General features: G+C 36.3%; 1 protein-coding gene across 1 annotated transcript; it reads left to right on the forward strand.

The window, feature by feature from the left end:
* The first annotated feature begins 7,181 nt into the window (after positions 1 to 7,181).
* On the forward strand, positions 7,182 to 10,999 carry LOC113114296 (homeobox protein MSH-A-like). Its single transcript, XM_026281195.1, has 2 exons — positions 7,182 to 7,886; positions 9,499 to 10,999. Exons 1-2 carry the CDS (start codon positions 7,589 to 7,591, stop codon positions 9,951 to 9,953), a joined length of 753 nt encoding a protein of 250 aa, XP_026136980.1. The 5' UTR covers positions 7,182 to 7,588; the 3' UTR covers positions 9,954 to 10,999.
* The last annotated feature ends 10,960 nt before the right edge of the window (positions 11,000 to 21,959 follow it).

A 21,959-nucleotide genomic window follows, 5' to 3' on the forward strand; every position in this document is an offset into this window, starting at 1 on the left:
AAATGTTGCCAAATCCGCGGAATTTAGGCTACTTTGGGAAAATGTTTGATTAACTATTTGGTTGGGGTTATTACACGGACCTGGCAACCCGAGGGGAAACAGACATTCCGAGTGGAACAGAATCGACTGCTACACCGGCAGGAATTGTAGGTGGGGGGAGTGCATGTACAGTGCTCTCTCTACCCTCAATACCACGACCTAGGTGCCCTTGAGCAAGGTGCTGAACCCCCCACTGCTCCGGGTGTGTGTTCACGGTGTGTGTGTTCACTGCTGTGTGTGTGCACTTTGGATGGGTTAAAAGCAGAGCACGAATTCTGAGTATGGGTCACCATACTTGGCTGAATGTCACATCACTTTCACTTTTTTTTTATTTTTTATTTAATTTTTTTAAAGGGGACTCATCTGATGCTTTTGGATTCCCACCAAGAGATGTTAAGGCAGATGAAATGGTGAGTTCGGTACAGTTTTAGCATTTTATGGCATTTCATTTCATTCATCATGCATGACCTATCTTTTTCTTTATGGCTGTGTCAGTCCCGATCCCGAACGAAACAGGATGTATTGAGGACAATCAAGAGAATGGTGGAGGAGAACAGGGTCATCAGAGAGCGGTTACTCGCCTTGAGGCAGCAGAGCCGAAGACAATGAGGTTTGCACAGTTAAAAGGGTAAATAGTTCACCACAAAATAGAAAATTCTGTCATTATTTGTTCACCCCTTTATGAGATGCAGTAAGTAACCTGCTCCAACAAATTTAAGTTTCTAGTGGGCCCTTGATTACTTTTGGTTCATTCAATTAAAGTTGAAGGTTTGGACACCTCTGTTTTACACCAATATTATTATTATTTTTTTTTTCATGGAACACAAAAAGAGAATTTTTAAAGAATCTTCGAAAAAAGAAAAAAAAAACTTTAAAATAGCCATAAAAGTAGTCTATATGACTCTGTGCACATACTGTGACTAGTCTACAAGTCTTTTTAAGCCGCATTATTATGGTGTTAGGAACAGACTGAAATTATGTATGAGAAAGAGCTGTGTGAAGAACATTACAGGGATAATAATAAGGACATACGTTTTACTGTTATGGGAAAACGTGTCTTTATAATGCAAAATTTTCATTTCAGTTTCAGGTGGTACTACATTCAGCAGATTTTCAAGAGGAATGTTCAGATGTCACAATGCTGTTTATTATATACCTCCATATATGTTACTATTAGAATCTAAAATCTAAATTCTTAGGGCTTTAAAAAATTACACATTTACGGAGGACATGAGCATGACTTACAGATGACCACTAGATGGTGACATTACCAAAATTAAGAACAAATATATAACGAGTCTTAGGGCTCTTACTTCCACACTTTCCATTTAAATTATACTGTATGTATTAGTTGCTGTTTTTGTTATTACTTTTTTTTTAATTTATAAGGAGAATGACCTTCTAAATGTGTTCATTTTATAGGACTTCTTCCATCGTTAAAACTGTTTCTCTTCACATAGTTTTGTTCCATTGTCAGCTGTAGTTGTACTATTTAAGCTTTCTAGTGACAGATTGTATTTTTTTATTGCATGTCAGGTTGTTATTAATGAAAAAAGAAACACTGAATTAACATCGCTGATTATATTTATTTATTTATTTAACTGATTAAAAAAAACAACCACAAAAGGTATTAGAGAAAGGTTTGTTATTGTACGTCAAGTGACAGAAATGTTTATTAAATCTTTCATCACTGATTACATGTATCTTATCTCTGTTCTACTCTATTCTATTTTAACTGCTACTAGATGTTTCAAAAAGCAGACTTAAGCTGACGGTAAATGTTTTGCCCACAACAAAACTGCATTACATTCCCAGTGTCAAAGGAGCTCAACATCTTGCTTACGCAGGTTGTGGTTTCGTGGCAGAAATCATCAAATACAAAAGCTATTGTTGAGAACATGATCTCAGACTTTTAAATTTAGATAGATTAATCATTCTGTCAAGTCATGTCTTTATAATGAACCGATAAACCCAGGCCATGCTTATAGTTTCCTCTCCTGGGCGCCGGTGATGATTATGTGTTTTCCTCAAGCATCGGCTAAATGGCAGTGGGTAGGTCTCTAAGATTAAATCCAGGTTAAATGCAACTTCTGTAAATGTTTGTTGTAGATCAGAGTAAATTATAGAACTAGAGTAAGAAAAGGAATAGTTGCTTGGGGATGTTTAGATCTGACAGTAACCAGCTAAACATGTATTTCATGAAAGATTATATAGTGTTTGGTTCTTGTAATTAAGTATCTCAAAAATGAATAAGCATATGAGCATGTAAAAACTGAATCAAACTGCCATAAACTGTTAAACAAACGTCTAACAAAGTGGAAAGCCCAGAACAGTGAGCTGCAGTTGTGCCTTGCACATTTGATACGGATTCCAACACTCAATTAAGCTGTAATTATTTTCACCACCAGGCTCATTTAGGTTCATGTGTTGAAACACGTTAAACAAATGGAGCCACACCTTTTCTTTTGCACTTTTACGAGTCCTTAGCCACAAGCAGGGGTTGCCTAATGTCATTTTTTTATTTTTATAATGATGTACAGGGAAAACACAAATTATCTTGAACAGGATAAGACAGCAATATTAGACCACAACACATCAATGTACCATATTTTCCAGGCTATAAGTCGCACTTTTTTTCATAGTTTGGCTGGTCCTGCAACTTACAGTCAGGTGCGACTTATTTATCAAAATTAATTTGACATGAACCAAGAGAAATGAACTGAGAGACATGAACCAAGAGAAAACATTACCATCTCCAGCCGCGAGAGGGCGCTCTATGCTGCTCAGTTCTCCTGTAGTCTACACTGAAGACATAGAGCGCCCTCTAGCAGCTGGAGACTGTAATGTTTTCTCTTGGTTTCTAAATAAATGCGATTTATAGTCCAGTGCAACGTATGTTTTTTTTTCCTTATCATGACGTATTGTTGGACTGATGCGACTTATAGTCTGAAAAATACGGTACACAATTTCCAGACACATACAACTCTTTTTAATGCACACGTGTAGTGGATATGTCCACTCTTAAGAAAAGTCTGTAAAAATAGCATCACTCTTTAAATTAAAGGTGCTTCACGATGCCATAGAAGAACCTTTTTGTCTTAATGGTTCCATAAAGAACCTTTAACATCTGAAGAACCTTTCTGTTTGAAAAAAGATTCTTCGTGGCGAAAGAGGATTCTTCAGATTCTGAAAGGTAAGAAAGAGATGGTTCTTTACAGAGCCTTTGACAAAAATGGTTCTATGGCATCGCTTGTAAAGAACCTTTCAAGCACCTTTATTTTTAAGAGTTAATGTGGAGGAATTTTCTGTAGGTGATTTTGAATCATGTCGTGTTTTAGGGTTAAATGAAACATCCGTGAACTTAATAGATAATATACTGGCAGAAATTTACCAGCACTTTTTCTGTTTTCTCTCAGTGTCTATTTTATTTATTCGACCTACTCTGTCATAAATCAATGAGTGTATTGCTTGTGCATTAGATATACCTTTTGTGACCAGCCCTGCTTTATGTTTCCTTTGAATTTAGCTTCAAAGAGCTCATTGAACTTTAATACAATACAGTTTTTCATATTAGTTGGTTGAATTTTATTTTCTCCTGTCATCACCGTCAAGCTATGCATCATTCTTTCCACTTCATCTTTGCCATTCAGATTTAATATATTCTGTCACATGACACATTATATCATATTTAGCTCCAGTAAACAGATGTAATCTCCTCGGTTCTCTGTTTTCCGCTCTCAACTTTGCACTGGCTTGATGTGGTTTGACGCACACAAAGCAGCACAAAGACAATGACAGTGACTCAGTTTTATGCTTCCACACACACAAACACCTTATGCCACTGGTTACATTTGCACATCTTTTCCCTCACAGCTTATTTCCTTTTAACGACAGCATCCATAATTAATGAAATATCAGCTCTTGAACAGCTGGAATTAGTTCTGAGGCTAAAAAGCTCTCTGTTTGAGGCACATGGGAGAGGAGTTATTGTGAAAGCATAGGCACTTTGTAGTTGCTTCTGTAACACCGTTAATATAACCGATAACTGACTGCTGAAAATGTACAGACCTGTAAAAATATTGCACAAGTTCAACACCACCTGAAAAACATGTTAGATAATCTAGACTAGATTACACAATCAATACCTCAAATCCATAAAAAAATCCTCAAAATGTGATGCTTAGAAGCCACACCTGAAATTGATTCTCAGGAATCTTACTTTTCCCAGAAATGGTTTTGTCATCTTAACTGCCAGCGCACAGGTATAATTGCATATTGCCATGAGGAAATTGAACGGTGTCAGGAAGAAGCCTTTAAGCGCTTTACATTGTGCAAGCGCTGATGAGGGTGTAATAAGAAGCTGGATCCATAAAGCCAAGAGGGACACAGACAGGCAGTCCAGAAACATTAGGCTCACTGTGCATGTTTCATTTAGTAAGAGAGCTACTTCCAAGTTCAATCACAGTATTGGCTTCCTTCTTTGACTGGCACTGCATATTTCATTGCATGGGGTCTATCAAACAAAAACTATCTGGGTGCAGTTGTGCTGAACGGCATTCTTCCTATCCATGTGAAGAGCCTCATCTGGTGTATTTTTACGTAATCTGAAAAATGGGGTCAAGTTTGATATTGTGCTGCATTTATGAACTGAATGTTCCCGTAAGTGCATGCAGTTCAGCCCTAGGAGTGCATCAAATACTTCGCCTCTAGGGACACGAATTGTGCATAATGGTCTGCTTACATTTCTTAATCAAGAGAAATGAGCTGTTTAAAGGCAATGAACGGCGAAATTGTCATGAGGTCCAAATTAAAATATTTAATTTTGTATATTTACAGAATTTCAAACTGAATAATGGCATGGAATAATGAATTTCTTGGCTTCTTGCTTTTTTAGGATCTATTTATTTTAAGAAATTGCACTCTTTCTAAGAAATGGCTTGTGGTGGTTAAACACAAATTTGCTGAACTGCAAATTATGTTCCCAAGCATTTTGAATTCAGCAGTCTAGTATAAAATTAGCCTTAAATGGTTAATCAGTACAACTAACAGGATTACTTTTGTGTTTATGCTCATTTATAAAATTTATTGTTTCTTAATTCACACACTATTCAAACTAGGACAAAAAAAAAACTGTTTACATATAAACCAAATATATTTTGTAAACAGTGCAGCTCAATGAATTGTATTTTTGAAATATTTTTTAAAACCCTCATATACCAACATATCTTTCAAAATGTATTTTATTTTTAATATATATTTGCAAAAATATACAAAAAATGTCAAAAAATATATATAAATAATACATTGCTAGAAAATATATTTACACAAATATATTTTGGCCAATTTTTTGGGGGGCTATTTTGGAAAAAAAAATAAAAATAAAAATAATATATATATATATATATATATATATATATATATATATATTTTTTTTTTTTTTTTTTTTTTTTTTGCTGTCTACCTTAAGAGGTACGACGTTTTCTTAATCCATCTAAACTATGTAGTCCTCAAAATGATGCAATTGCAGATCAAATGATGTTTTTATCTTGGACCAGATTCATATCCGTTTTGAATTACGAGCCAAAGCAAGCAACAGAAAATTAAGGCTAAAGTGGTTTTAGTACACTACATTATCCCATGAATTCTCTAAAATAATACAGAGCTTTGTTACTCTTCATTTCTCCTCATTTTCCCATCCTCAGACTGAAATAGCTGTTTGAGTTTGTTTATGGTTTTGCTTGCCCTCAAAAGCAATTTGGGTCAAACAATTAAAAAAGCAAATGCACTGTAAAGCATGCTGTTAGAAAGAACCGATCAGTAGACATTTAAACTTGATGTTTAACATTTATTTGGCATGCTAACTGTATAGTTTGTGTCAAGCTTTTATCCTCTATCATGTTTTTACACAAAAATAATTAAAACAAACTCTGTGAGTATTGCTTCCGAATTAAAAACACAGCAATGCCAATGTGTCAAATTTTGCATTTCTTTCTTTTTTTACAGAAAATGTATCTTTACATAATTAGGTCTTCCACTTGAATGAAAATATAGTAATCTGATATCTGAACAGCTTTCCTTCCCATGCTCTCTGTAGCAATCATTCCTTGTCTAGAGCGCCACAGGCCACAGCAGCCAAATCCTTGTCAAGGATTATCTGTTAAAACCTCCCTCCAGTGTTGACCCTGTACATAGTTTGTATTGCATATTATGTGTCTGTATTGACTGAAGTGAACTTCCTGATGTTTTCTCTTTTGTGAGCACAATACGCTGCTCTCCCTGACATCTTTATCTTCAACTTGATGCTCTAGTTTATCAATCTAAATGATTTAAAGACGCCACCTTTAACCTCAGGAGTGCACCCACTGCTATTACTGAGGGGAATATGTAAAGGTGAATGCTAAAATGATTTAAGCGTAGAACGCAAGTGATGTGAGAACAGTTATTCACAAAGCTTAATGAAGCCATAAGCCAATGCCTTTGCCACAGAATTAAACCTGTCACGATTACAGAGTATGACTCCTCTGGAGAGCTGTAATAATGGCGCAGGAGCCCAGACTTGGTGGAGACACTTAAGTGTTAGTTTTGACAGGACTGACTTGTACTTCTGCATTCTCTAGAAATCAAATAATTACCACAGTGCAATGCAAATCCTGCAGTGGGAAAAAGGAGTTGCATGTTAAGCTTCCTCTGATAAATCTCACCAAGGAGCCTGAATTGTGCAAAGAGAGTTGCACATTTGTTTTTCTAACAAACCTTTTTCATTTCAGTGCATTTCATGGTATATTACTCGTGAACTGTGACGAGTAGAGTTCACAGCCTTTAAATTGACAGACAGGGGCTATATAAGTGGGCGCCATGCACCTTGAGAAGGTAGCAATTTTCTGGTATTACGTTAAATCCTGGTAAAAAAGAACCGGATTCCAGGAGCCTAATTACAAGGTGTTAATAGCGACAACAATAAAATTACTATAATTCACACAATAGCCTGAAACCTTTATTCCCTTCCAAATGCATGTCACAAATGTGATCATATTAAATTTTTTTGCTATTTGCTGCATATGTATTTTTTTCTAAAACACTACTAGGCAACTTTGGATCGAGTCAAGTGTGTTCTCAGCCTATAAGATTGTTTTTAAATGGTTATTGTAAACACAATGTGGCGAAGTGGCTATATTTTAGCTTGATTGTGCATCTTAAAATGAACAAATTACTGATGTGAGAGCAATTTGAAGGAAAACTAATTTTAGCATATATATTTCCCCACTAAACACCACATTGTGCTCTAAATATAACCTGTTAATCCGTGAAGTGGATCATTTAAGGGCTCAGGAGCTTCACTGCAGGTCGTAGGCGGATCTCTAGGATTTGAGACGCAGCCTCTGAGTGAAAGATGATTGGTTCAAACTTTGGATGGTCTTGTAACGTTTGTCAAGTTATTGTTAAGTTAGTAGTCATGTAAAAGTTAAGCAAGAGCAAGCGCGACTTCAGCTTCTTTCTCAATTTCCATGTGGAATTTTGTTGTAGTTAGTAATTTATTTATTTTCCCGGAATGATTTCAGCTAATTATAAAGGTAAAACTTCCTCCGATGAAGAAGGTGATGATCAGGGTTCACGGTCATCTCCGTCGGAGCGTTCACTCCAGGCGCAAAGTCTGTCGTTCAGCGTCGAAGCCCTTGTGTCGAAGAAAGGACGGAGTGAATCATCTTCACACGAACCGAGTCCGAAGCCCTGCTTTATAAATCCGGACGATCGATCACTGATCTATCCAGAGTCGGTGGATTTCCCCAAACGCTGTCAATCTGTCAAAGAGGACTCTTCCTGGATCAATAAACCCAGATTATCACCACGTAAGATACTATTTGGATACTAAATTACTAAAGTTTCAATGGTTGCTACAGCATTAGTTATTAAATAACGTGGCATTTGTAAACAACAGCCTGTGAGTGACTTCCTCAAAACGAACTTTTCTGAGACACTTGCAACCAATTGGTGTCAGTTTCATTTTTAGTGAGTGGTTCCAAGAGAATAACCAGGGGACTTTATTTTAAATTGTATATATGAAGATTTTTCTTTTAAATTAGCATTTTATCAGGCTCCTATGAAGGAAAAAAAGGTATTCAGTAACTGACTAATCTTTTCTTTGCCATTAAAGTGAAATTACTGAACAGAAGCATGATTAAAAATGCTCATATAAGAAAAAATCTGATATGAACTTTTAGCATATGAAGTCTACAAATTAATTAAAAACAATAAAGACTTGATCTATATATATATATAGAGAGAGAGAGAGAGAGAGAGAGAGAGAGAGAGAGAGAGAGAGAGAGAGACATATATACACAGGTGCATCTAAAAATTTTGAATATAATGGAAAAGGGCTTTTATTTTTTGTTATTTTATTTAAAAAAAGAAAAAGAAAAAATGCTTTATTCTAGATTCATTGCACACAAACTCAAATATTTCAAGATTTTTTGTTTTAATTCTGATGGTCACAACTTACAGCTTAAGGAAAAAAACATTTTTTTCAAAGATCAATCAAAAAGGTTTAATTATGCACTCAATACTTGATTGGGGCTCTTTTTGCATGAATTACTGCTTCAGTGAGGTGTGGTATGAAGGCGATCAGTCTGTGGCACTGCTGAGGTGTTACTGAAGCCCAGGTTGCTTTGATAGCGTCCTTCAGCTCCTCTGTATTGTTTGTCAGATGTTACTGATCTTCCTCTTCACAATACCCCGTAGAGTCCCTGTGGAGTTCAGGTCAGGTGAGTTGGCTGGCCAAACACACATAGTAATATCACGGTCAGCAAACCCCCTTGAAGTGGTTTTGCCACTGTGGGCAGGTGCTAAAGTCCTGCTGCAAAATTAAACCAGCATCTCCATAAAGCTTGTCAGCAGATGGAAGCATAATGTGCTGCATGATCTCCTGGTAGATGGCTGCATTGACTCTGGACTTGATAAAACACAATTCAGCAACACCAGCAGAACACACTTTTTTCTTCCAGTCAACTTTCTATGAATATATTTTGATACAGCACTCTGTGAACAGCCAGCCCTTTCAGCAATGAAAGTTGAAAAATTTCAGTTTGTGTGCAATGAATCTAGAATTAAAGAAACTTTAAGAAACAAAAAATAAAGACCTTTTCTATGATATTCTAATTTTTTTAGATGCACCTGTATACTATATATATATGTAAACGGTGTATATATATATACATACACATTTTTGGAGGGCAGTGTATTATGTGTTACTATTCTATCATTATCAATTTTTTTTAAATGATTAGTCATTACATAAAATCGTAATCCAAGTGATAAACACAGCTTAATCAAGACAAAAAGAGCAGATATGACCTGGTGTGTGTACTTTGAGTTTTTCCAGTGTTAAAACAAATTAGTCATCAGCCCGAGCTGTTTATTACCGAGTAAGTAGTTTACGAGCTAATTTATGAACTAATTTTACAGGAGCGCAGAGTCCCGCGACATGCACTCTCCGAAAGCACAAGACGAACCGTAAACCCCGAACCCCTTTCACCACAGCTCAACTCTTGGCCCTTGAGAGGAAGTTTCGTCAGAAGCAATACCTGTCTATCGCCGAACGCGGCGAATTCTCCAGCTCTCTCAGCCTGACCGAGACCCAGGTGAAGATCTGGTTCCAGAACCGAAGAGCGAAGGCCAAGCGGCTGCAGGAGGCAGAGCTGGAGAGGATCAAAATGACCAGCAAACTCATCTTACATCCCGGCCTCAGTCTGCCGTTTCCACTCTGTACGCAGACCCAGACAGCAGCTCTCTTGTGCGGACAGTCTTTCCACTTCAGCAGACACATGCTGCCCTTTGCACCTCCAGGAATATACTCCACACCGATGGCTTACAGAGTGTGTCCTCTCTCCAAAGACGGCTTCTCTGTGGAGCCAGTCTAGAGGATATCTATCTATTCCTGGAAACACTTCTGGCTTATCTGCTGGACATACTGACATTATACAATTGTATGTATGCTTAGGATTACTTTAATTATCATTGTTAAATGTTACTTTACACTCTTAAAAATTAAGGATCCTAAAAGAGGTTTTCTGATGAAATAGAAGCATTCTGGGTTCACCAAAGAACCTTCCAGTGAACAGTTTAATAAAAGAACCTTTTTCTTGGTGTAAATAACATGGAAAGACCCTTTTATACCATGTTAAAGTTCCATGGATGTTAAAGATTCTTCACAGAACCAAAGATTCCAAAAAAGAATCTTCATTTGTAAGAGTGTAATCTACTTTGGAAGCCGCAAAGAATAAATGAAATGTAGATTTGCAGTTTTTTTTTTTTTTTTTTACATAAGTGTCACAAAATGTAATTCAATTCTTGTAAGTCTTCTCTTAACTTCCAGGGCACTGTAGGATATTATATCACCCAATATTTTGCATTAAAATATTGCTCTTATGTGATTTTGAGTCACATTAAAGAAAATGTCAAAGTACATTAATTATTGTCCCACATAAACAAAGTATATTTGTATGAAAAATCCTAATTTCGAATGTGTTTATGTAAAGAAAAAGCAACCTAATATATGGTCACACTTGAAGCACCAATTCTCTCTATTAACTGGTCTTTGCCTCAGTAAACTTTAATAGAAATGATTTTTGCTTATTAATAGTAAGGTAGTTATTAAGTTTAGGATTGGGTGAGGGACCTAAAATATGGTCATGTGTTAATAAGCACTAGTAAACAACCCACATGCTGGTAATATGCATAGCTAAGAGTGAAAACTGGTCCTTAAAATAAAGTGTTACCCATTTCCCATATACATATTACTGTGTTAGTGTTTTAGTGAAAATTTGGAGATGGAGATCAGCTCAGCCTTAAATCCACAGGATTGCTAATGCTTTTTAAATTGAGCTGCTGAAAAGAGGCTTTTAAGCGTTCATGCTCATAATCAGTGGAAATGTCGGCTGACCTGTGCAGCTCTTTTCATGCCGGTGGTCCCAGAAAAGTTAATTAAACGCTGTCATTACATGACGCACTAAGTATTTCAGTTCGTAAATCGTGCAACAGAGGAATGTGTCGACCTGATGCTTTTCAGATGTGATTTATGACAGATTAATTGGCTTTGTTTTACAGCTGACTTTCCATTAAATAATCAGTAATCTTCTGCTGGTGTAATTAGATATTCATGGGGTATCTAGACAGTAAAAATAGCCTGATATTATAGCCCCTTTCAGTCACGGTCACTGAGCTGGAGGGAATTGAACACAACTGCTTATTTTCCAGACACCAACCGTGTCTCAGCATGATAGGTCTTCTCCGTCTGGTCTACACTTCTGAAACCTTTGTATTGTGATCTGATGTTGAGCTTTAACTGATGGTGAATGCCGAGCTCTACATCAACCAGACCCTTTATTAATTGTCCTTACCCTCCAAGTTTAACTCCACCGGTGTGAAATGGTGTATGCTAAGAGATTAGAGATTAAAGAGGAGAAAGCATTACATGATTAGCTTCTTTTGCTCACTTAACTGTGGCGTTTTCTGGCGCTGACTAAGTGTTTCTCGTTACTGAATGACCATGTTACAATTAGCAGTCATTTCACAGTCCACTTCTGGTTCTTTGTTTTTAAAACAAGCTGCAACATTAGTTTGATAACAGATCTCTCTTGAGTTTTGGCCCGAGAGGGCAGTTTCACTCCTTGGTTGAAGTTTGAAAGATCTTTGTGCCAAGTTTTTCTGTCTGTTCAGGCCATTGAGTGGAAAGCTTTGATCCTCAGTGACTACGACTAGGGAGGTCGACCATTTGTTTTTATTTTTATTATAATTCATGCAAATGTAGAACTTCAGACTATTAAACACAGAGCCTGTGAGAAAATAAAACAGTTTACTACATAACAGCCTCCCACTGAACCTGAAACTGAGCATTACTTTTACTTTGTAACATTTTATAATACGCTTTTGTTTAAGTTGGTAAATGCATTAACGAACAGTGAGCAATACGTATAATTAATCAATAAAGTGATAAAATTGGTATATATATATATATATATATTCTCTTATTGCATAATCTTGATGCTACAATATAATTAAAATGCTTTCATTTATTATAATAGATAAAGTAACTACATGGCACATCTACAGCATTTCCTGAGTGCTCTCAAAAAAGTTGGAATTCCTTTTGTGGACTACTGCTATTGACAGAATTAAAAAATCTGACTAAATACTGAAAAAGCACAAGTTTGGTTAAAAGTCCCACATAAAAAATAAAATAAATTAGAACAACAACAGTGGCTTTTAAAACATGACTGGCTTCCTATATGCTGCTATACAGATTTTAATTTGTATTATTTCCTGATATGCACCAGATGGCATAATTCTGATTGTTAACCAGCCGTTGGTGTTTTAACTATATTTTGCCACTAGGTGTAGCCATTTCTTTGATAAAATAAAGACATTTACAATGTCCATGAAATAAAAAAAGATACAGATTTTATTGTAAACATATTTTATATATATATATTATTGTAATATAAATGTTTACAATAAAATCAGTTTTAGTAATTATAACACAATGTATCTCTATATAATAATATTATATTGATTGGACAATATGTAACCGTATACGATTTTAGTGAATTTTGTATTTTTTTTTTTATTTTTTTTTTTTACAAGAGTAATAAAAAGATAAGATAAAAAGAAAGCTAAATGGAGAGACATAGTGCCACTAACATCTGATCCCGGGTATATTTTATGTGACCAGTATAATCTGTAAAAGGTTTTACCTTCTCAAGGTTGCATCTTTGAACAAACCAAGTCATTTTTTATAGTCGCACAATTCCAACTTCCATCTTCAGATCAAATAATTTCTGAACAATGTTTACACAAAATATGTGAGGTGCGTCCAGGGTGGAATAAACTGGTAATTGCTCAAAGCAGCACACAAGTGATTGACAAAGAGCACAATGGCTGTGATGGGGAGGAAAAGATGCCAGCCGATGCTGCTGTGCTGAGCTCCACACACCTGCCAACATAACATCTCTCTGCTCAGCAGAGCATGCAGCAAAACCAGTCTGAGAGAAACAAACCTCAGACTTTGTGTTTCCCTGCAAGAATACGGAATGATTCAATGTTTTACAGGCAATGCAGCCAATGCACGTGCACACAGTTCACGTCCTTTTTTCTACTCTTTGTTTACATCAATGTGGCAAAAACACACAGTTCACTTCGTCCCAGTGAGATTAAATGTCACATTTAGATGGAGGAAGATAGATTTGCACAATGGAAATCATCTTTCAGCTACAGCAGAGCATAAAAAGAGTCATATCTGAGCACACGGTGACTCCAGTACTCCAGAGTCTTTTTATTTTAGATGGTGTCATTATGGGAAATCCCTTTATCTTGCTTCAAAGCCCTTGAGCAGGTGTGTTTCATGAAACAATCACTTTATTCAGCCTCTTAACGGCAGGGGAATGAGGCTGTCTGAAAGGAAAACAGTCCTCCAGGAAGATCTCTCTCTCTCTCTATGTCTTTCTCTAGTTACGCCGATGCTTGGCTTTATTTGCATTTTGAGCTCATTATAACAATCATTAAACACTGCAAACACAAACTCAGGTGGCTAAAGATGTTCATTTTAACATCCTTTATCATCCATTGTTCTTAGTCAGTGGGTTGGGAATCAAAAATGGGTCATAGGTGTGTTCTGATTGAATTGCAGGCCGAAGGGGAAAATGATGCTAATGCAAATAGTAGGGCAGTGTCTGTTTACACTCAGTGTGAATAATGATCCTTTCTGGTGAAGACTGTTTTCATTTACTCTGCCCACCATTGCTCAGATAGTTTACCTTTAGTACAAATAACATATTACTTCTATTTATGATTTGTGTCAAGCATCTGTTTCTATATACACCAAGCAAAATGCTACATACTGATATTTAAACAGCATAAAAATCTGCTTTTCAAATATTTCAATTTTTTAAATGAAATTAATACTTTTATTCAGCAAGGTTGCAATACATTTATCAAGAAACGGTACTTTTTTTTTAACCAAAGCATGCTAAAAAAATAAAAAATAATATATATATATATATATATATATATATATATATATATATATATATATATATATATATATATGAGCATTAGAGACTTCTTTCAGAAATCTTTTAAACAGTAGTGTAGCTTTTTAATAGTCAAGTCACTTTTATTTATACTGTATAGTTCTTTATACAATAGGCTACAGATTGCTTCAAAGCAGCTTCACATAAACAGGAAAATATCAGAATCGATGAAAACATATTGAAATTCTTTGACATACATAATTTCGCTCAAGGCAGTTCAGTGTTGGTTCATTCCAGTTCAATACTATAGTTGATCGATTATTACATTCAGCTATAAGCAGCTCTACAGAAGGCTACAGAATCGTCATTTAGCTCGAGTCAATTTAATGTTAATTCAAATCAGTGTTGATGCTGCAAAATTCATAATTCACGATTCAGCTGTAAAACAGCTCCACAGATGACAATTGTGTCATTATTCAGCTAATTTTAGTTTAAGTGTTAAGTGCAAATGCTGTTAAAATCATTAACTGAACATTTTATGTCTTTTGCTTAACTTTGTTCCAAATTAACAAACCTACAATGCAACACAGGCACCTCCCCTATCACGAGTGGACACGCCCCAGTGGACACGCCCCTTACTGGTGATTGGCTAGAAGTGCCTTTCAGCTGTTTTGCTTAGAAATCCCTTACTGCTCCTTTAAGAGAGAGAATATCAAGGGCAGTGTGTCCAGTCGTACGTTCCTAGTCTATTGGTATAAGGAACGGGTGAACACAAAGTTCAATTATTTGTGAGAAACAAGGAGGACATCCAATCTCCAGTTTCATCCAATCTAACCAAGACACTTAATTAACCAAAATAAAACAAAGTAGACCTTTATTTTAAGTAAGAACAAAGAGGTAACAGAAGTAGTTATAATACTATTAGTACTTATTACCTTCCCCAAACATAACACACAAACATTACGTCCTGGGATGTGACAGCCCTAACCATTAAAGTTTACAATCCACCAGATGTAAACAAACAAATTTGCATTGAAACCCCTAAGTCTAAAAATGTTGCACTGCCCAATAAATATAGTAAAAGTTAATTATTGACACTTGCAAATTGATATGGTTCAGTGATGAAGATTTAAATGGCGAAATGCAATGAGGAGCAGAGATGCCACAAAGGTCACAAGGATGTTTCTCTGCAGGTTCACATTAGCAGAAAACGTCTCTACAAACATTTAACCATGCCATCTTAATGCTGTGCAACAACACATCAGTGCTAGCACAGGAGTTGGCAAGAATGGCAGGATACTGCTCAATATACAGTAAATGATTGAGCAGATCCTGTATCTCTTAAAATCGAAACGGGTCTCAAGTTAGACTGAGATGCAAAACCAGAGAGAATAAAAGGTTGAAAAGCTGCCACTTCAACATCAGTCATCTGAGGCAGACACTGTACATATAAAGGTGGTATCTGAGTAAGTGGCACGTTTAGTCAAGTGTGAAACCACAGCACTGGCAGGAGGCAGGGTAGAGATAAGGATCTCGATGATCGAAACCAAAAGCATTTTGGCGAGTCAGGACAAACCCATCAATCGAAACTGCCGAGTTTGCCAGCGAAGTGACTTTTTGTTCATTCAGATGGACTACAAACTTTCTGGTATGCAATTTTTTTAAAGTCTTCCAGCAAGAGCAACTCTCGAAGTTGCTCAAAACGTTCAATCTTGTTGGAAATACACCACTTCTCAAAAAGTGTTATTTGATCTCTTGCAAACTCCTTGTGCGTCTGTTTGACTGTTTTTGAACGCAAACTTAATTTTTGTTGGTAAGCCTCAGGGGTCACCTCGTACGCACGTAAGACTGTGGACTTCAACACGTCATAGTCAAGAGACTAGCAAACAGTGCCTTAACAATAAGACTGCACTGCAATAATAAAGCCCATGTCTTTAGGCCATTTTAACTTGCATGCTAAATGCTCCAAAGCTACAAAATAAGCATCAACTTCCGCTGCTCTAAAAGGTGGCACAAGTTTGATAAGTTTACTAGCATCAGACCTTGAGGAGCATTGATCAGAGTCATAGACGTTGAGACCAAAAATAAGTAACTCCTGTAGAAATTGGTAATACTTGAGTTATTACTAGTGGTTAACATGACATCCACTTAAGAATATATTTATACATTATGCATTATTAAATTTTAATTTGTGCATTTAGCAGACGCTTTCATTGCATTCAGGCTAACAATTTTCTCCTATCATGCATTCCCCAGGATTCCAACACCCAATATTGCGCTTGTTAATCCAATGCTCTACCACTTGAGCTACAGGAACACATTATACTAGGGGTGTCCATGGTTAACCGGTTAACCGATTAACCGTTAAAAATTGTGTAACCGAGTGAAACATTTTGCTCGGTTAAGTGACGTCAATGGCGTGCATTGAATTTAGTTGTAATACATTTTTGCACCACCAGAGACCGCCAGAGCGCTCCCAGACATTTGTAATGTCCACAAGAAGAAGTCATTTTTCTAATATGAAGCGGGCTAATACGAGTGACGGGGCAAAATGCAAGTATTGCAATACAGTGCTTAGATATACTTCAAGTACAACCTCGTTGTTGTAATCTCAACAGCCAACACCCGGGCATCATTAGGCCGGTCAGGACACACTGGATGCGTGGCGAAAGCATCTCAGCTGCGTAGCGTGTCTGTTTTTAATTCGGTTCCCATGTTAACAGGTTAGAGCTTGCCGACTGCCTGCGTGAGACGCGCGGCTCGACGCGTGCATGCTAGAAATAGAACCGACGCCTTGTTGGAAGCGTTTCCAGGCAAAGTATAATAGGAAAATATGTTTATATGTCATTTTGTACAAAAATACATATTAATTCATGACATTTTGATATTTGAAAGTCTATAGGTTGACATAAATTCAGATATAAATGTAATTTAAATAAATAAATAAATAATTATCGCTTTTCAAATATTGTACGTGTCAAACATAGTCATAGTCATAGCCTTAGCGAGGCGGCCGCGGAGTCTGCTTGTTACCTTTTGCCTTATACATTTTAGGCTTATTCTCAAATTCAGATTGTGTTAATGGGCGGCATTATTAGGCAGTTTTAATAGGACAATTTGACCGGAGAGATTACATTTTGTCGGACATTCCTTTTTTTTTTTCGGCCAATGTCCGGAAATTACTATGGTTATGGTTACTATGGCACTCTATGGTTAACCGAGTATTAACCGCTAAGGGCCTCGGTTAACGGTTAATGAAAAACTTGAGAACGTGCAGCCCTACATTATACGTATTATTATGAATCTGTATACACTGTAGTTCTTGGGGAAGTATTTAAAAGTAGTTAAAGATTAGCTAATAGTGAACTACCACTAGTTCCAGCCAACTATTAAAGGTAACTTGTTTTTGAACAGCACTTCATTTTTTTTTGTTAAGCAGTTTTGTTACCGTGTTGGGTCACCATCACTCAATGTCCAATGTAAAACCGGGGCTTGAAGCCAAACCAGTTAAGAACCGTCGCCTTAGGCTGAAGTGTGTCAGATTTGAAGACAATCACACACAGAGAGAGAAACATCCTCCCATCCAACTCTTTGTGGATCACAGCTCTCTCCCCTTGGCTATTACTGTCTGAGAATGTTATATCTCCGTCCCTACGACTCTCCATCACAGGATGTACAACCCAGTTACGGTCCTCTGATGCCAATGGTGTGGACATTGTTTGGCTGAACGAGAGCTTGCACTTCGGTGACTTTGATCTCCGGCTGGAAGTGGAGCTTTTTTTTACTTTTCTTTTTTTTCTCATGTGCAAGGTTGTTGAGAGGTCTTAGCTTAGAGGTTGGGCCACTTATAAATATTTCACTTGCAATGCAAAAGTGCTAGAAGAAAAAAAAAAAAGCCAGTGAACTAAAAATACAGCAGCTTTAAATAGCGCGACTGGTGAATTTAGTTTAGTGCACACCTCAGCACTGCGAGAACAAGTCATCTGTATAAATGACAAAGGTTCAACGAAACACTATTTTTAGGGTGAGATTTAATGTATACAAACTGTGTTCCCAAAGGCAGCGTGTTGTGTATGTTTTAAGGTCAGAATAACAAGTACAGTGTGTTTTGTCCTCTCTGTGAGGGAGTGTTTGTACAGCACGATGAATGTGATGATGGTGGGAATGCTGGAGGAGATTTTGTACGCTGCAGAATCTGCTTCTGTGTGTGTATTAGGGTTGGAGAAGTGACAGAATACTGAATACTGATTCTCTTTGACTGATGGGATAAACTGGATTTATCAGACCAGTGAATAGTATTGAGGAAATGGTGTGGACTCATGAAAATGCATATAAATGGTTCGCCAAATTAAAACAAAAACTTGTGGTATTGATATGCAAAAAGTGTTTTGCATGCATTTAATACACAGTTTTCGCGTGCATGATACGAAATTTATTAGAGTGCATGTGCATGTTTTCACCTTCATATGATCATCAATCATTACATAGCACATACATGCCAAAGTAATTTTTTTTTTGCGTATCAGTACCACAAGTTTTTGTTTTTATTATGGTGTACTATATATATATATGAACTTTCATGAGATCAGGTTGGATCGTTTCTGCATCTTGATCATTTGTAAATTGTAAGAACAAATTGCATAGATGTGTGCTTTGTTCTTGCCTGAACTGAAAGAGGTTCATGCAGCTGTTTTCAGTTTTATATAAAAAACAATTCTCCTGTGGAAGCTGTTGCTCTTGTTTCGAGTGAGTCATCAATTTCTCAGCCAGAGTGCATGTGACGTGAAGATATATCCTATTTTCTTGCTTTTATCAAAAAGGAAAGGCTTCTAAGCTTGTTGAACAAAAGCTAAAAGTTGAGGATGAAGACTAGACTTTTAAAGCAGATCACTTAATCTGTGTTACAAGTTCAGAGACCCGATGGCTTTTAACACGAGGTTATGTAATAGCAGAAAACAGCACATTATAAGATTTAGGTTAGTGGTGATTTTGTAATAAAGGGGGTTTGGCTAGATTTTAGCTGTTTAAGTTTACATCTGTCAAAAAAAAATACATTTTATCATGATTTTAAGGATGAAACGATTACCGTTTTGACGGTAAACCACGATAAAACACCTCTCTGATATATTACTATTTTATGTATCATTAAGTTTACGCTCTAATGTTCAGTATGTCAGCAACTTCCAGTGCATTAAACATGGTTATTATCCATAACTAAAACTATTGAAAACATCTTTGTTAACTGGAATACAGCTGATATAAAATATAAATATTAGATGAATAGCTAAATGAGAAATGCTGCCATGGACACTTACTGAAATAAGTTTAATTTGAAGCACTTACTAACTAAATTAAAATAAAAAACTGAAATATAAATACATGAAATCTCTATAGTAATATTTAAAAAAGAAAACAATCCAAAAACAATATAAAAACTGACAAGAGCACATAACAAAAGTACAAAAAAGTCATCTTAAGATTTAAAATCAAAACAGGAAATATCAAAGTGAAGACTAAATCAAAGTATTAATAAAAACATAATACAAATAATACAAAAATGACTCAAAGACATTCATAATTAAAGGAGATGACACTTAATTTTACAGTGTTTTTTTACACTTACTATACTGATAACAGTAAATTATTCATAATTAAATAAATAACATTAAATCAAACCCTAGTCCTATGCTTAAAGTAAAGCCTGTTAATTAATATTGCTTGGTAATTAACTGTATAATCACACTGTATCAAGGTTGCCCTAAAATAAAGTGCAACCTTTAGATTTTTAGACTTGCTTAAAATAACCATGAAAAAAAAAAGTGTATCTAAAAGGGGAAAACTGAAGAAGACGAAAAGCCCTTGTTGTTCACGAAGTCATTTTCTGGATTACACTGTATATGAAATATTCAGGATGTAAAAACCCTACACATTTATTTTCAGCGGGGGTCGGCCGGCTCCCAGGAATTCATTTGACACGAGTATTTTTCTAGCAGGGCCATATTTAGCCCGCTATTTGCCATTTCCTTTGTGAATCTAGAATTTCTACTTCAACGTGGGAACCAGTGCAATAATATTATTTAAATCTGTTTTGTTGAATGCCAGACTCAAATCTCAGCTTTAGTCTTCTGGATGGAAGTGGAAAGTCCCAACGCAGGGGAGGGGAATTGTTTAACTCTGTAAGCATGTGATATCTTTCTTGATCTGCCATATTTTTCAGATCTGTGTTGTTGCTTTGTTACTTGCATCAGTGTTTTGTTGTGCATGACTCATGCAGCTGTGGATTTCAGGTGCTCTCTTAGTTGAGTAGGACGTGTCACAGCATCGTTTGAGAGCTGGATGCCCTTGTTGGAGGTCTAATTGTTGGCAGCGAGTGGAAATTTCAGTCATGTTTAATTGTGCCCTGCTCTTTTGAATGGCATCCAAACCGCTCCAGAGGTAACGTCGTCTTTCACGATCAGGAAATTAGCACCATTCACCACTGCATTGCTTCACTTCAGTTCTGCCTGTATGTTGACACTTTGTGTTTTTATGAAGGAAATGCAAAGAAAACTAATTTTCTCACTCACTTTTATCAACTAAAGTCCTTCAGTCTCTCATCCTGTCAGCGTGAGGCGGGAGTCTTGTTCTGTTGATAGAGGGCATCTGTCCGCGGATGGCAGTGATGTGATGAGATTAGTCAGATTGGACAGGCCGCACTTCAAAAACAGGCCTAAAGGGTTGTGCATTAGCATTGCATCCATTCAAACATGACACAGCTTCCCCTGACTCCGTCCTTCAATGGGCAATCCTATTTCGGAAAGGCCAAACCATCAACCTCTAATCCACATTACGTTCATTATGCCTGGCTTCATTCTGCATTTCTCACACTTAACATGTTGCTGGGCACAAGCCGTATCAAGTAGGTCACAGTTCAACAAGGGATAATAAAAAAAAAATACCATTTAAGTTTTTTGGTTTAACTCACAAAATCACAGCAGATAATGGGGTTAGAGCAAAAGTTCACCCAAAAACGAAATTAGCTGAAAATGCACTGACCCCCAGGCCATCTAAGATGAGTTTGTTTCGTCATTGGATTTGGAGAGATTTAGCATCACTTAGCCATCGATGGATGCTCTGCAGTGAATGGGTGCCGTCAGAATGAGAGTCCAAACAGCTGATAAAGACATCACAATAATCCACACCACTCCAGTCCATCAGTTAACGTCCTGTGAAGTGAAAAACTGTGTTTGTAACAAATTCATCATTAAGATGGTTTTAACCGAAACTGCTGGTTACGGTTAAAATATGAGATCTCTATTTTGCAAAGAAGAAACAAACTCCTCTACATCTGGGATGGCCTGAGGTTAAGTACATTTTCAGCAATTTTCTTCTATTTTTGAGTGAACTATTGCATTAAAGGAACGCCGTGATAAAATGTGCATTTATTTATTAATACTTTTTTCTCTAAACCTCTATATGGCACGAAATCTCACTGCAACATTTGATGAAACATCAAAAATGTACTATTCAGGTCAAAAATTAAGTAAAAAAAAAAACTTAAAGCTAGTACTTTTCGAACTCTTTAGGTCAATAAAAAAAATATTATATGCAAGAATGGAAAAATAAAATATATTTTCAAACAAGAGAGCGTTTGAGGGTCAAGTTACTGTTTGTTATAATAAAGAAAAAGAAAACAAGAAGATAGAATAGAAATAGAATAGAGAGTGCAAGTGTTAAAGGGTCAAATGTAGATGAAGGAGATCTGTCTTTAGCTGTTTAATGAAGATTATTAAATTAAGTCTTCACCTTAAGAGATAATCCCCATGTATATAATTAAAAATGATATGTACTAATCTTGTGATGTACAATATCATATTTATTGTAACTGTAGCAAAATTCCTTGTTGAACATTATATATTG

This window comes from Carassius auratus, chromosome 14 (assembly GCF_003368295.1).
Source record: "Carassius auratus strain Wakin chromosome 14, ASM336829v1, whole genome shotgun sequence".
Lineage (NCBI taxonomy): Eukaryota > Metazoa > Chordata > Actinopteri > Cypriniformes > Cyprinidae > Carassius > Carassius auratus.

Bases quoted from the DNA above. Each gene is read 5' to 3' on its own strand.
- LOC113114296 (XM_026281195.1), top strand. From the start codon at position 7,589: ATGATTTCAGCTAATTATAAAGGTAAAACTTCCTCCGATGAAGAAGGT. The intron at 7,887-9,498 runs GTAAGATACTAT...CTAATTTTACAG, and splicing joins TAAACCCAGATTATCACCAC to GAGCGCAGAGTCCCGCGACA.